The sequence below is a fragment of the Phyllostomus hastatus genome, unplaced genomic scaffold (genome assembly GCF_019186645.2).
Source record: "Phyllostomus hastatus isolate PE091 unplaced genomic scaffold, TTU_PhHast_1.1 phas_scaffold_177, whole genome shotgun sequence".
NCBI lineage: Eukaryota > Metazoa > Chordata > Mammalia > Chiroptera > Phyllostomidae > Phyllostomus > Phyllostomus hastatus.
In genome coordinates this window covers 482669-497352 of record NW_025334012.1, presented here as the reverse complement: position 1 = coordinate 497352, position 14684 = coordinate 482669, and the positions used below count along the sequence as shown (strand labels likewise).

General features: G+C 36.7%; 1 protein-coding gene across 1 annotated transcript in view; it reads left to right on the top strand.

Moving 5' to 3' along the window:
- Positions 1 to 13792: 13792 nt before the first annotated feature.
- The window catches only part of LOC123831451 (olfactory receptor 1030-like), a 1039-nt gene continuing 147 nt past the window's right edge, over positions 13793 to 14684 (top strand). Inside the window, exon 1 of the mRNA XM_045858328.1 lies at positions 13793 to 14682. Within this exon, the coding sequence (XP_045714284.1) occupies positions 13793 to 14682 (890 nt within the window). The remainder of the gene's footprint in view (positions 14683 to 14684) is intronic.

The window sequence follows — 14684 nt, the reverse complement described above, 5'->3', positions numbered from 1 at the left end:
TAAGTTTATATACAGGTCCTACCTGGGTACAGTCACACACACAGGGCCTCAACTGGGTTTAGCTATGTACCCAGTTCAGATAGTCTCATTTCCACATCACTATCCGAAGGCTATGTTCTTGAGCAGCTTCTAGTGCTAGGAAGGTGAGAGGAGTGGGCCTCCAAGCACAGAGGAGGGAATGGGGAGCCTCCCATCACCAAGGTCCAGTTCCCACCTTCAAACCAGCAGTCATGTGTTCTTGATGACCTTCCCTAGCTCAGTACCGTTCTACTCAATACTGTTCTATAACAGTATTGAGCCAGAATGTCATCCAGGTTCCTTCTAATTCAAGCTTCTATTATTTTCCTCCTAAAAATATTGTGCTTCTGAGTAAGTTGAGATCTGCAGAGGTAAACAACATTAAACTTATTTGTGTCTTGGGAGTGGGAGATGAGGCAAAGGATTATCAGTATCTCTACTTACGATGTTTTATCTAGAAACAAAATTTTTCTTTCATTCAGAAGTTTACTTCCTAAGAGAGATTTCTTCCAAATAAATGTTTTTTTTTCTTCATCTCAACTTTAAACATCAGCATCATAGCAGCTAGCATGTTGTGAAATGGAGAAAAAGTAAATCAAATTAAGGTGAGTTTTAATAAATGATATCTGATGTGTGATGTTTTCTGTGCTCAATTTATATCTGTTATATTCACACATACAATAAGATGAATGATCATAGTATTTTTGAGGGTGTAGGGAAACTTGGATACTCTTTTACTTGTGGTGATTTCACACACCATTACATCAAAAAAAATAAAACTAAAAATAAGACTGTGAAATTCTTTCTTAATCTAATAAAGGTCAGATATAACAATTTATGTGGTCAAAGATTTTCCTAAAGAGATAAAAGTAAAACCCCCTAAATGTTAAAAGGAAGTGTATACTACTATAATGTGCCATATCAATATTAAATTATATTATACTTTTAAATAAAGACCAGTTTCATTCTTTCTGTTCCTACACTTTGTGACAGCATAGATGGAGGTGGAAAGCATTATGCTAAGCGAAATAAGCCAGGCGGTGAAAGACAAATACCATATGATCTCACCTTTAACAGTAACCTAAACAACAAAACAAACAAACAAGCAAAATATAGTCAAAGACACTGAAATAGAGAACAGACTGACAGTGACCAGAGGGGAGAGGGGAGGGAATTTCAGGGGAGAATGGGAAGAGTTTACAAGAACAAATATAAAAGATACATGGACAAAAACTAAGGGGTTGGAAATGGGAGGGAGGTGGAGAGGGATGCATGGGTGGGCTGGGATGGGAGTAAAGGACAGAAAACTATACTTGAAAAACAATTAAAATAAAATAAAATAAAAGACCAGTTTCAGAGTATCAAACAATCTGAAATAGACTTATGCTACAGTATAGTTGTAAAACAGTAAACCAAGTTTTAATACATATTAAAACAGGTGTTACTTTAAAATGGTTTGTGAGTAAACAAGAAAGGAAAGATAATATGTAAAATTATAGAACAAGTCATAGTTAATATTATAGGAATAGAATGGTATAAACCTCTTATGGAAGAAATAAAAATTCTAAATCAAGAATGGGTATCTCCCATTAATGAAAGTATTTATTGTGATTAAAGGAAAATAACAAAACATATTATTGCATTATTAAAATATAAAATATCAGGTTATTTGTTGAGATAATAAAAACATATGGTTTTATGTTTAAGAAAAGTAGATATAAAATGTACCAAAAGTATATTGAAAGCAAATATCTGAAAACAGAGATATGACCTTTTCTGAGAATATAATAAGCTTTCAGTAAAGGAATATATATAATATATCATAGGGCTGTAAATTACTTTCTTATGGAAGAAATACAGTGTAAAACACATTTTTTTACTGATAGGATGGATATAAGATGCTTGATATTGATGACCTAAAGAGTGAGAGAAAAAACTTGACTAACGAATTAAGTGTAAATGAGACATTGAATGAGACATGGGCAGGTTTAATGATAAACACCAGCTTTCTGCTATTGTCTTTGCTATCAACCCTCATTTCCAAACAACTTTTCCATTCTTGGTTTCCATTAGAATCTCACTTGATCCCAAATTATGAATACATACAAATGTTACTGTTACTCCAGAGAAATTCACTTAGGCACAACCAATGAGAGGTGCTTTTTGACTGTTTTTCTGACTTATTTTTTTCCATTTTGATACTGTTGAAAGAAAACTTTTCTCCATTGTACCAAGGTTTTTCATAAACACTCTTCTTAAAGCCTGTTTCCCATCCTTGTTCCTCAGGCTGTAGATAAATGGGTTGAACATGGGATTCACAAAAATACAAAACATTGCCATAACTTTCCCTTACTCAACAGGCTGCTCATTTGCTGGTGTGAGATACATGCAGAACAGGGACCCATAGAACTAGTGACAGCTGTCACGGGGGAGGCACAGGTGGACAAGGCTTTGCACTGTCCTTCACTAGAATGGATCCTCATAACGATGATGACAATGAAAAGGTAGGAGATGAGGATGATGAGAAGGGAACCTGTGAGGTTAATCTCTGCACACACAAACCTTGAAGTTTGCTTTATGTAAGTGCCAGAACATGCCAACATTAAGAGAGATGGGTCAGCACAGTAGAAGTGGTTAATGATGCTGGGTTCACAAAAGGATGAGCAAGAGGTTGATAATTACGTGCACCATGCCCACCATAGAACCCCCAGAGGTAAGGGGAAAGTGGCCTGGTCACTGTGCTGTTGTAATGCAGGAGACTGCAGATGGTCATGTGTCTGTCATAAGCCATGACACCAAGCCCATAATACTCAGTAAGGAACAGAGTCACAAAAACAAAACACTGGGCTAGACACCCTCAGCAGGAAATGGCTTTCTTCCCAGATAAGAAATTAACAAACATCTGAGTAGAGATATTGGGGGAATAAAAAGATCCACACATGTTACAGGGGAAGGGGAAAAACACATGATGGATTGCAGCTCAGGAGAGAATCTGATTAATAAAATCAGTCCAATGTTCCCAACCAGAGTGATGCGGTAAATCAGGAGAAAATTCACAAAAAGCATGGGCTGCAGTTCTGGTTGGCTGGTCAATCCCAGCAGAATAAACTCAGTTGGCTCAGTGCCATTGTGTTGGAAATGTATCTTCATTTTCATATTCTCTAGTAAGAGAAGAATACTTTTTCAGATATAAGAGAGAAATAAATTGTATGCAAACCAAGAAGAGAGTAAAAAAATGAGCACTTGTTCAAATTGGTTTTGGAAAGAGAGTTTTAAATAGGTTATTTCTCTAAGAGATGGAAGAATTTTAATAGATGCCTGCAGCTGATTGGTGGTGCTGATTCAACTGGACAATATAATTGAGAAACATATTTCAAGTTCATGGGGCACACTGTGCTGGCTGCCTTGCAACTCCCACCCTAAGTGGGCTGGCGCATGTGGAATTGGACCTAGCTGATGGGTGTCCCTAATTAGGCTCTGGAATTGGAACCTCTGATGTTCAAAATGGCTACTGACAAAAATGCTTGATCAGGGAATAGGGAGAATATACAACTCTATGTAGACTGGTTCTACCATTGTCAGAGAAGGCAAAGCTTCTGTGATTAGAGTAGCACAAATCCCTCTGGGAAGCCTGTCATGTATTCACTCAGGTTCAGTTTCTTCCTCATTTTGTACTTACCCTTCCACAGACATGAACTTCTGGTCCTTTGATGCTCTGTTTATGCCATTTCTTTGCTCCAAATCAACAAGTAATACTTCACAATTATATTGATTTCAAACCCTTGACTACCAGTCAGGTCTAAGTCAGATCTAACCCAAAATGATCTCTTGCCTAAGCCACCATGATAAACTTCCATCTTCTACAACTGAAATTCTCTGTCTTCCAACACAAGCCAGTGATCTTTTGTAAACAGAAATGGCATCATGCAACTGACTTGGTAAAATGGTCCATGATTTTCTATCACACTTCGGCTGAAATCTAAACTTGTAGACAGAACATATAAGAACTTATAAGAACATATAAGAACTATGTCATGTCTTCCTATCCCTTTCCACAAACTCTTTGACCACTTCATCTCCAGTCTTTCATTTCCTACCACACTGACTTTCTAGCTGTTTCTTAAACATGCAGATTCATTCTCATCTCAGGACCTTAGAGCATACTGCTTACTCTGCTTAGAGTGTTCTTCCTCCAGATCTTTGAGTGATGCATTTCATCACTTCAGTTAGACCTCTCTAGCAATAACACCTCCTATGAAAGACACTGCCTGGCCATCTTTCTAAGTTAGATTTTATTCCCAATGGTTCTAGAATCATGAACCATGATCTACTTTTATCCATGTCATTTATCACTTCAGAAATTATTATTTATTTACACAAATCATTTTATGTATATTTTGCTATGTGCCCCTGCACTAGAAAGTTAGCTATGCGAGGACAGGAACTTTATTTGTGTCATATCCCCAGAACTTGGGTGAGTGATTGAATGATAATTGATATGCTATACCCAATAATTGAATAAATGGATGAATGAATAACTTTTCCAACTCATAACAGATGGTTTATTCACACATTTCTTAACTTCCTGATGTTACCAGTAGAGACTGCATTACTTAAAAACTCTAGTTGTGTTGAGAACAATGTACAGGAGGGAGCACAATCAGGGGTTTTTTCAAATAACACAGGCTGGTGATAATAGTGCCTGACTTAAAAATTGTGATAATTTTAAAGATGAACTCTATTGCTTTACTAAAATATTACATTTACAAATGTAATACTTAGATTGGGATTATTTACCCTGGCTTCACATTTGAATCAGGTGTGAAATGTTTAAGAACACTGATACTTCGGTTTCAGCTCAACTTAGGTGGAACACACACATTGACATATTTTTCTGAGTTTCCATATAACTTTAACACACAGCTAAGGACGAGGCACTGAATTAGGCAATGGAAATTCCCTGTTTAAACTAAATAAAAGAGTTTTGATTACATGGTTTTACATGTTAGCTTGTACATTCCTCTTACAGTGGATTAAGAAATCATGTATGGGACATCATTAGGACTCCTTGTGGACATGTTTACAAAGTCACATATTAATGGATGGGATCTTAATGTATGAATTGATAATTACCACAGATTTCCCCTAAGTGTAGAATTTATTGTCATGAATGTACACAAATTTTTTTCTATTAGTTTGAAGAAGAGAAAACTGCAGCTATTTCCTTTAGCCCTCATAGTATTCTGTTGGGTTGAGAAGGACTGAAAGAGATCATCTTCTTGAAAGCCTCCATGATCGTAGGATCATGCACTCAAGTCTTCATGCACTCAAGCAACAGATGGAAATGGAAGAATAGTTCCTTATAAAAAATAACACCATTCTATTATTTATTACATATAGTACAGAGTTTGTGTTTCTTTATGTGTAGTCTGGAGTACACATGAGAAATTCCAGCTGTGAAAGTAGATTTAGTATTGTTGTATTTCAATTGGTGAGCTGAAGTGAGGGAATGGGAGAGAAGAACCCATTTGTTATCGTTCTCACTGTAGATTTCATTTTTTTAAAAAAAAATTATTTTTATTTTTATAGAGAAGGGAAGGGAAGGAGAGAGGGAGAGAAACATAAATATGTGCTTGTGGTTCACATATCTCCTACTGGGGACCTGACCCACAACCTGGGCATGTGCCCTGACTGGGAATTGAACCAGCAACCCTTTGGTTCACCAGCAGATGCACAATCCACTGAGCTACACCAGCCAGGGCAGATTTCAGTTTTAGAAGTGCTCAGTTTTAGAAGTGCTAGCACTGGTTGTCTGTGTTGGTGGTGTCTAAGGACTTTTCCGTTGAAAATCACATGGTATAGTCCAAAATGCCATGGACTTTCCCCAGATGGAAATACTCCAAATCTTAGAGACACCTCTTTCTTCATTCAGTGCTCCTCTATCAATCCAAGGGAAAATAAGTCAGAAAATGGGAGGCATAAAAATATCCAGAAGAAAGTATTAATTTAATATGTAAAATCATTACAGATTAAATAATAGAATTATTGAAAAGAACCTCAATGATGCTTATGATAAGTATAATTGAAAGATCTATGTACAGTGCAAGGGAAAGAAAACAAGAACTTTAAGCCCTATAGAATCTTTTTGGAGAACTTTGACCCAAGTGGGCTCCCTCAGCTGAAAAGTCATTGAAATCCATAATAATGTGAGCAAGGGATACAGGCACAGTAGAAGAAAGTAGATTCCTTTGAACAGAATAATATAAACTTGTTTTGATGACCCTGGATACAGCACTGCAAAAATTTCAGTTCAATCTAAACTGGAAAAACCTAAGAGAAGCCTCTACAAATGAGGAAGGAAAAGTGTTCACATTAACTTTTTTCTTCATCATCCTTAATCTCATATTCACTTACCCAAAATCCTGTAAACTTTCTTTTTAGAAATAAGCGTATGATATTATTAAAGGAATATGGGGTAGAAGTATATTTTCTTGTGCCAAATTCTCAGACTCCAGACTCAGAGAAGATAAACAAGTTAAAAGAAAATTGTGATGTGTGTACTTCTTGAATTCCAAGAGTTGGCTAAAATTCAATATATAACTTCCTCTAAATCATGGCTGTGTTGTGAAATGGATCTGTAAATACAGTCAGGGAAGGTTTCAAGACCTGTCTGACCTCCTTCTCTATCACCAGTCATCAATTGTCTGTATCAGAAAGAGTCTGAGGTCTGTCTGCCGATGGTTTTGTCTCAAGGAGGTAATTTTTCTGATCACTATTAATTTTATTTATGTTCAAAAGAGGAAAAGCAAGAAATCAAACCATATTTCTCATAAGTTCTGAATTTTCAGAACTATCAGAGTCACCTGTGGAGGGAGAATGATTCCTTACCCTCCCTGCATGTCCCCAAAGTAGGAACATTTATACCTCATGATTAACTTTGGGAGACTAATTCCTAAAGCTTTCATCAAGAAATCACCTGTGGGATATCATTAAGACTCCCTGTGGAAGTGTTTACAAAAGTTACATTTTAATGGATAGGATCTTAATGTATGAATTAGTTATTTGATGTCCAAAGACTTTCAGTAAATGCAAAGACATGAATTTTTTTTAAATTAATTTTTTTATTGTTGCTCAAGTACAATTGTCACCATCCCCCCACCAGTCTCCCCACCCATCCCCACCTCCCCTTTATGTATATCCTTTATACATGTTTCTTGATGTCCTTCCCTTTCCCCTCATTATCCTTCCCCATTCCCTTCTCGTTACTGTCAGTTTGTTGTTTATTTCAATGTCTCTGGTTATATTTTGCTTTCTTGGAAACACACAGGTTTGATTTTGATATTGAGATGAAGTAGAAAGTTGTGAATAGTGATCTTTCATGTAAACAGAAATTTATGTCACTTTTACTAGCAATTTCTGCTTGTGAATTAAAGTGTAAGTTATAGGGAATCAATTTTTAGACTCTCAGATTTCATTAAAAAGGTAGTGTACATGAAATTTATTCAAGTAGACTTCTTGGCATGGACCACTTATACAAAGATATGTTATTTCATGATTTCATATATATATACACATATGCATTTATTGTATACATATATTATATATGCATATACAAATGTATATAATATACATATATATGTATATACATTATATACATCTCTATATAAAAATTTATCCATTTTCTATTGGGGTCTTATCTGCATTAGTATTTGAAATTTGAATAAAATTCTGTTTTTTTCTGGTCCAGTGTCATCATAATACTGTTATAAATAACAAAATATATAACAGTATTATATTTTCCATGTGATTGGGTCCATCTTCCTCTCCTGAATTCCATTACTGATTAATGCTTGGTGTAGAGAAATGTAGATTATGACAGAGAGAAAGTAAAGAGCTGAAAGCTTTACTCTTGTCATGGGCATACAAATGAGTGAATAGGAAAAAAATCACAAAAGAAGATTTAGGGCCTTAGGAAATCTCTCTGAGACAAGCTGTCCCAATTTTCTTGCCCTGAATTAATTTGTTGGTTAGCCAAAGCAAAGTAAACTTTGGACTCAGCTCATTTAATCAGTTCCCACTTGAACTTTGATTTTCAACTGAGATTTTCAGTTTCTTTAGTCTCCATAAGGCATGGGCAGTACCTTAATGTCCAGATTTCCAGCATATTCATTATAGGGGAATATCAAAATACCTGAGATTTGATGTCTGGAGTGTTTTACCTACTACACAGCAGACTCCCCAGGCCAGGTCTGAATGAATATAAGGGGCAGACTAAGGTCAGGTCTGTAGTTCTCTCAAGAACCAAGGTACAGGTGGATCAGCAGGAAAGCTAGCAGACTGTGATCAGCTATGAGAATGCAATGACCCACAGATGCACTCACCATGGTGAATGACAATAGAGCAAACAGTAACCGTGCAGGTTAGAGGCAAAAACAAAAACCCCAGAGGGACGCACAAAGTAAGTCTTTTCAATGACTTCCTCCAACACTGGCTCTTAGGAAAGAGCAAAGCAATTGCAGAGAATTTAAGCAATTTGTGTTTTCTTTACCTCATAGATGTAATATAATGCATACATTTGCAACTTCCTTAACAGGACAACTACTATTATCTGTTGAGTGTTTATTAGATACCAGCTACTAATATGCTAAGCATTCAAAAATGGATATACATATTCATTACAAGGAAAAAAGAAGTTTGTTTAACCCCGTAATTCAATGATATAGCTATCATAATTTATTTCTTATAGATGAAAAGCCTGAAGCTTGGATAAATTGATAATTTTCCAAAGACACAAAAAGAACTATGTTTCATTCAAAAATTATTTTTAGATTCTTCTGTGCTTGTTCTGAAAACACTTTAAACCATATGGTTTTATTAAAATGTCTAATGGGAATTCTGTTCCAGGCAGTTCTGAACTTGGCATTTATAGCACTTCCCTGAGGGTGAAATTTTTACTTATGAAATCAGTTAATAACAATTTGTAAAATTTTAAGAAAAGGAATTGTCTAATACTTTTAGAACATACTTGCAGACCATTTTGAAGTTCTTTTCAATTGCAGAAATACCTTTTTTTTCTTTTCTCTCCTCTTGATCTTATCTTGTTCTTGTTACTGTTCTTGTTTTTCTTTCTCTTCATGTAGAAAAATTTGAGTCGAATATTTAAAAAGTCATAGAGATGATACTTGGCTACGGGATCTAGTGGAAATGAGAGGGAGAGATCAACAACGACTCCAAGTTTTCTGGAATGCATAAGCAGATGAAAGGGGGTTGCCAACTATGATAAAAACATTGATGCAGAAATTTCTAAATGTCTTTAAAGGAAAGACTATGAAGTACACTTCAACTTCTTGCCTCTGTGCACCCCTACATACTTACCTTGAAAAGGCAAATGAAGACTGGGGTGCTTAGGAAAAGAAATACTGCAGCTTTCTGGCTCAGCATCCTCTTGTCCTCTCTGTGACTGGTACACATGTCTCACCTCAAACAGACATGCTGACTGCCCATGGTTCTGGAAAGGGGGGAATAAGTAAGAATCATGTCACTATTCTGCTATGTCTGAGTGACTTCAGATCAGTGCAAGAGTACAGAAAAGTGTGTTTGAAACCATGTTCTCTGATCCTAATTTACCCTCCATAATGCTAGTGATGTTAGTATTCAACTGGTATATGTAGTCCTCAGTTAATTCAGGATCCAGAAGGAGGGTCATTCAATGGCCTTTTCACCTCCAAAAATGGTGAATTCAGAAAAACCCCGAAACTTTAACAAAATTAATAATTAATATTACTATAATAATCATTACTGCTACAACTTTTACTGCAACAGTTATTCAATCACTATTATGTGCCTGCTGCTCTGGCCTGAGCCAAGGACACAGCATAAAACAGAATTCTACTCAGACTGCTCAAAAGGAATTTAATGAAAAGACAGAAGATATAAGCAGTGTGAAATAAATCAGTCAAACAAGTGTAAGCAACTGGAAGGTAACTTCAAGAAGAAATTCTTTCTCTTAGTCCTGCAGTGGCCAGGCAGGCCCCAGAGCCCAGTAAGAGCTAGGCCAGGTCAATTTCTTCACCAACAAACACCTCATCATGAGTCTTCCTTTGAAAGATGCAGCCAGTCTGTCACTGTGATTGTGAAGCTGGAGGGAATGAGGTAGAAACTGAGCTATCTTTCCTTTTCTTCAACTCTGAAATCTGGTGGTTTCTCTCATTGGCCAAACTGTGCTAGAAACTGGTTACTCATGGAGCTCTGATGCTTTGATCATAAAGTAAACTTCAGGTGAACTAAGCAAAGCAGAGAAGAAAAGCAACAAGTCCAGGTTGGGTAGGGTGCCAAAGGGAGAACCACCAGTACATCTGTGTTATCTATATATCCACAGTGTCCACATAGCTACAAATTATTGTTCCCATTGAAAAGTAGATCACAAGGCTCAGAATTAGAAAATGACTGGTCCAAGATCAATAAAAGTGAATTGATCTTCCAATGGTTTTCATATTCCAACCTTTCTCACTATACTACTGTACTATTTTATATCACAAATTGTAAACAAAAAAATAATATTTATACAAATTTAAAAATTAAGATATTGAAGCATAAGTTAAGTAAGAAATTCTATGGCTTCATGTGTCTTGGGAAATGTGATTCCCTGGTGATATTGGGGAGTGGAAAAAATTATGTCCTTAGTGAGCTTAGGATGTGGAAAAGAATAAAACAGTAGTGATTTTTTATTGTCTGAGTGGTTTTGTGCTACAAATAATTGAACTACAGGGATTTGATCCTTATGCAATAATTCTGTTATAAACTCTTTAGGTTTTTCATATCCATGCTGCCACTGAGAAGTCACCCTTCTTTCACAGGTAGGATTAGGTATTGTAAAATATATTTTGGGATCTAGAAAGAGGTATTTATTCAATAAAAATAGTTGGCACAAATATACTGTGATGAATTAGCAAATGTCTTGATTTACACTCTATTATTCTTCTCAGACTGCAAGTATTAATGAATGAACCATGAAGTAGTATTTATGAGGCAGGAATTAGACCAAAGAGAACAGCCATCCTGTCCATAATCATGAGTTGCCTCCACTTGAGAAGGCATCAGTCTACGTGCCACTGAGGCTATAGCTACAGATTAGATAACCTTGTCTCCAAGGACCCCACACTTTATGTCCTCTTGTTTTAGGCTAGAACTGGACTCTTCACCAAATAACAGCAGTAGCTACAATTTATTAAGTGCTCAGTCTAAGACAGGCATATTTTAGAAGGTTTACCTTGATTAACTCCCTGACATGGAAGGAACTGCTATTAGTAAGCAAACCTTATGCACAAGCAATCTTAGGCACAGAGAGAGGAATAACGTGCCCAGGCCCCACAGATGAGAATTAGAGGACATGACATATTGGAACAAGAAGTCCCATGGCATATGTACAGTAACTGTTGAACACTCTTGTCTGCTTTCCATAACTAGCCATGCTTATTCTCTCTTGACTGATGGTAAAATAAAGGGGTGATATAAATAGCGTTTCCATTTTCATTCATTCTGAGTTAGCAGTGCTACTGTATAATTATAAGCATCTTGCCTTATGATGTTCTGCACCCATTTCATAGGCACTTGGTCACTTGTAGGTTTAATTGTCTATATTATTTAAAATGACTAAAACACACTTCATGAAGATGCTTTTTCTAAATTAATTTTTCCACTTTAAGTTGAACTGTGACCCCATGCTAAGGAGGCATCATTCTCATGAAAGCTGAAGACTAACCTCTACTCTTTGGGTGACTGGACAGTGGCAGCAAGCATTGTATGAAAGAGCCCCAGAGTGAGGGTGAATGTCAAGAGTGCAAACCTCGGGGGTTCCCAGACTCACTCTGTCCACTTGCAAGTACTTCTAGGTGAGTTTTCCTTGCTTAAATCATGAAGGATGTATTCTGCTTCTTTAAAGCAAGGTTATTACCATAAAGGAATTAATCAGCTGGCTAATATGAAAAGTTTTGTTTGCATTGCCTCATTTTATCACAAGAGAAACTGAATGAGACATTCATTGTTTTGACTCTTGGTTAACATTTCAATAAATAAATACTTATTAAAATACAATCCAAGCACAAAAGAGTACTTGTGTATTATGGCTATAACTATAATCTTATGAACTTAGGAAAAAACTGCAAAGTGATTATGATTTTGCTGATTTAGGTGACTTGTCTTACATTTTATTACTTTTGCACCTTGAGGTGCAAAGTCCTCAAGTGCAGAATAGGGTAACACAATCAACAAGAATGCTGGATTGATGCATTTACAAAGCGCCTTATAAAGTGAGCTGTGTTCATCCTTGGCATTGCAGCTATTATCAAAAATCACTGTTACATGGACATAGCTGCACAGGTGTTATTGAAGGAGGACACAGAATTTTCAACAATGGTCTTTATGGTAACTTTTATCCTGAAGACACGTTGGGGGATGGCTCTTTATGATATCTTAGGTACTGTCTCAGTTGTATGGGTTGTATGATTATTTTTTCAGTGTGACCCTTTAGATGTTTTAAAGAATTTCAATGGAATTCACATAGAGTTTGTCTCAATTTTGCAAGAGTTAAAATAAGGTAGAGTTACAATAAAATTAATTATTATGATCTGGGAAAATATTTGTGAACCATTTTTTTTCATTCTTGTATTGTATTTTTTCATTATTTATGTATTAAAACATCACCACAGGGAGTTTTAACACATTATTTACTCCTAATTGCTATACCCATGAACATTTAATAGCACTGATAAGCATATGTGTTTATCTCTATATTCATATATATATTGTTTATATACTGTATGCACATCTGTTTTTATCAAAAATACCCCTAGATTTATTTTTGTATTGCAAGAACTGATTTTTGCTCTTTGGGCAATTATATAGAAAGCTAAGGACATCCTGAGCTGAGTCTTAAAAGATGAGCAAAATAGAACCAGAAACATGAAAATAAAGAAGAGATTGACAGTGATAAGAAGGGAAGGAGGAGGGGGACAATGGGGAAAAGGAAGGGAAGGGACAAGTCAAGGATCATGAACACATGACTCATGGGCATGGAAATGGGGTGGGGGTTGACTGTGGGAGCAGGGTTGGGGGACAGAGCGTGGGGCTGGAGAGAGCAATGGGAAAAAAAGTGGGACAACTGTAAATGAACAACAATAAAAAAAGTTAAGTAAGATCTGGTGATAAGATGGACACCTGAGGTAGATGAGAGTGGGGGGCAAAGGACATGCACTTCAGGGACAGGGGACAAGCTGAAAACACACTTGAGTTTAGAGGGCAGGTAGACAGATCCCAGTTCTGTAAGGCTGTGAGCCATTCATCAGTCCCACTGCAGTAAGTCTATTCAGCTGTAAAGAACAGATGAGTTTCAATGATGATGCTTTAGTTACCACATCAAGAGGTATACTGAAGATAAATGACATTCCAATTCTGAAGAAAAGCAATGTTTAAGATGTTTGTAAATGAACAAATGTGGTAAAGAGCTGCAAAAAAGATAAAGGATTTTCAAATACAAAAAGCCTTGCAGAAATCATTTAAAATATGACTATGTGTATTTAAAACTGTCTATATTAATTTAGATATTTAAAACATCCATTGCATGGTCACTAGATTACTTATTTATGCCACTTGTATTTACAAGTTTGAGAGAAGAGGAGGAAGTATCAGAGGACATGATGGGGATAATGGATGAATGATAAAATGCATAAGTCTCTCTTTCCTTGATTTAGACCTCCTTTGAAGACAAGCAAACACAATGTCAAAGAAGAACTCCACAGAGGTGACTGAGTTCATTCTCCTGGGTCTGACAGATCGAGCAGAGCTGCAGCCCATCCTTTTTGTGGTATTCCTGGTCATCTACCTGATCACAGTGATTGGCAACTTGAGCATGATCTTGCTAATCAGGAGTGACTCAAGACTTCACACTCCAATGTACTTCTTTCTCAGTCACCTCTCCTTCCTAGATCTCTGCTATGCCACCAATATCACTCCTCAGATGCTGGTTAGTTTCTTATCCAAGAGGAAAACCATTTCTGTCATTGGTTGCTTTATACAATTCCACTGTTTCATTGCCTTGGCGATCACAGAATATTATATGCTCACAGCAATGGCTTATGACCGCTACATGGCCATCTGCAAACCCTTGTTATATGGTAGCAAAATGTCCAGAAGGGTCTGCATCTCCCTAGTCATGATTTCTTATACTTATGGCTTTGCAAATGGTCTGGCCCAGACCATCCTGATGCTTCGTCTTTCTTTCTGTGGACCCAATGAAATCAATCACTTTTACTGTGGGGATCCACCTCTGTTAGTCCTTGCCTGCTCAGATACTCATGTCAAAGAAATGGCCATGTTCGTGGTGGCCGGTTCCAACCTCACCTGCTCTCTCACCATGATTCTCATCTCCTACATTTTCATTTTCAGAGCCATTTTGCGTATTCGCTCTGCTGAGGGAAGGCACCAGGCCTTCTCCACCTGTGGGTCCCACCTGACAGCTGTCACTGTCTTTTATGGGACACTGTTCTGCATGCATCTGAGGCCCCCTTCAGAAACATCTGTGGAGCAGGGTAAAATTGTAGCTGTGTTTTATATCTTTGTGAGTCCTATGTTAAATTCTTTGATCTATAGCCTGAGGAACAAAGATGTTA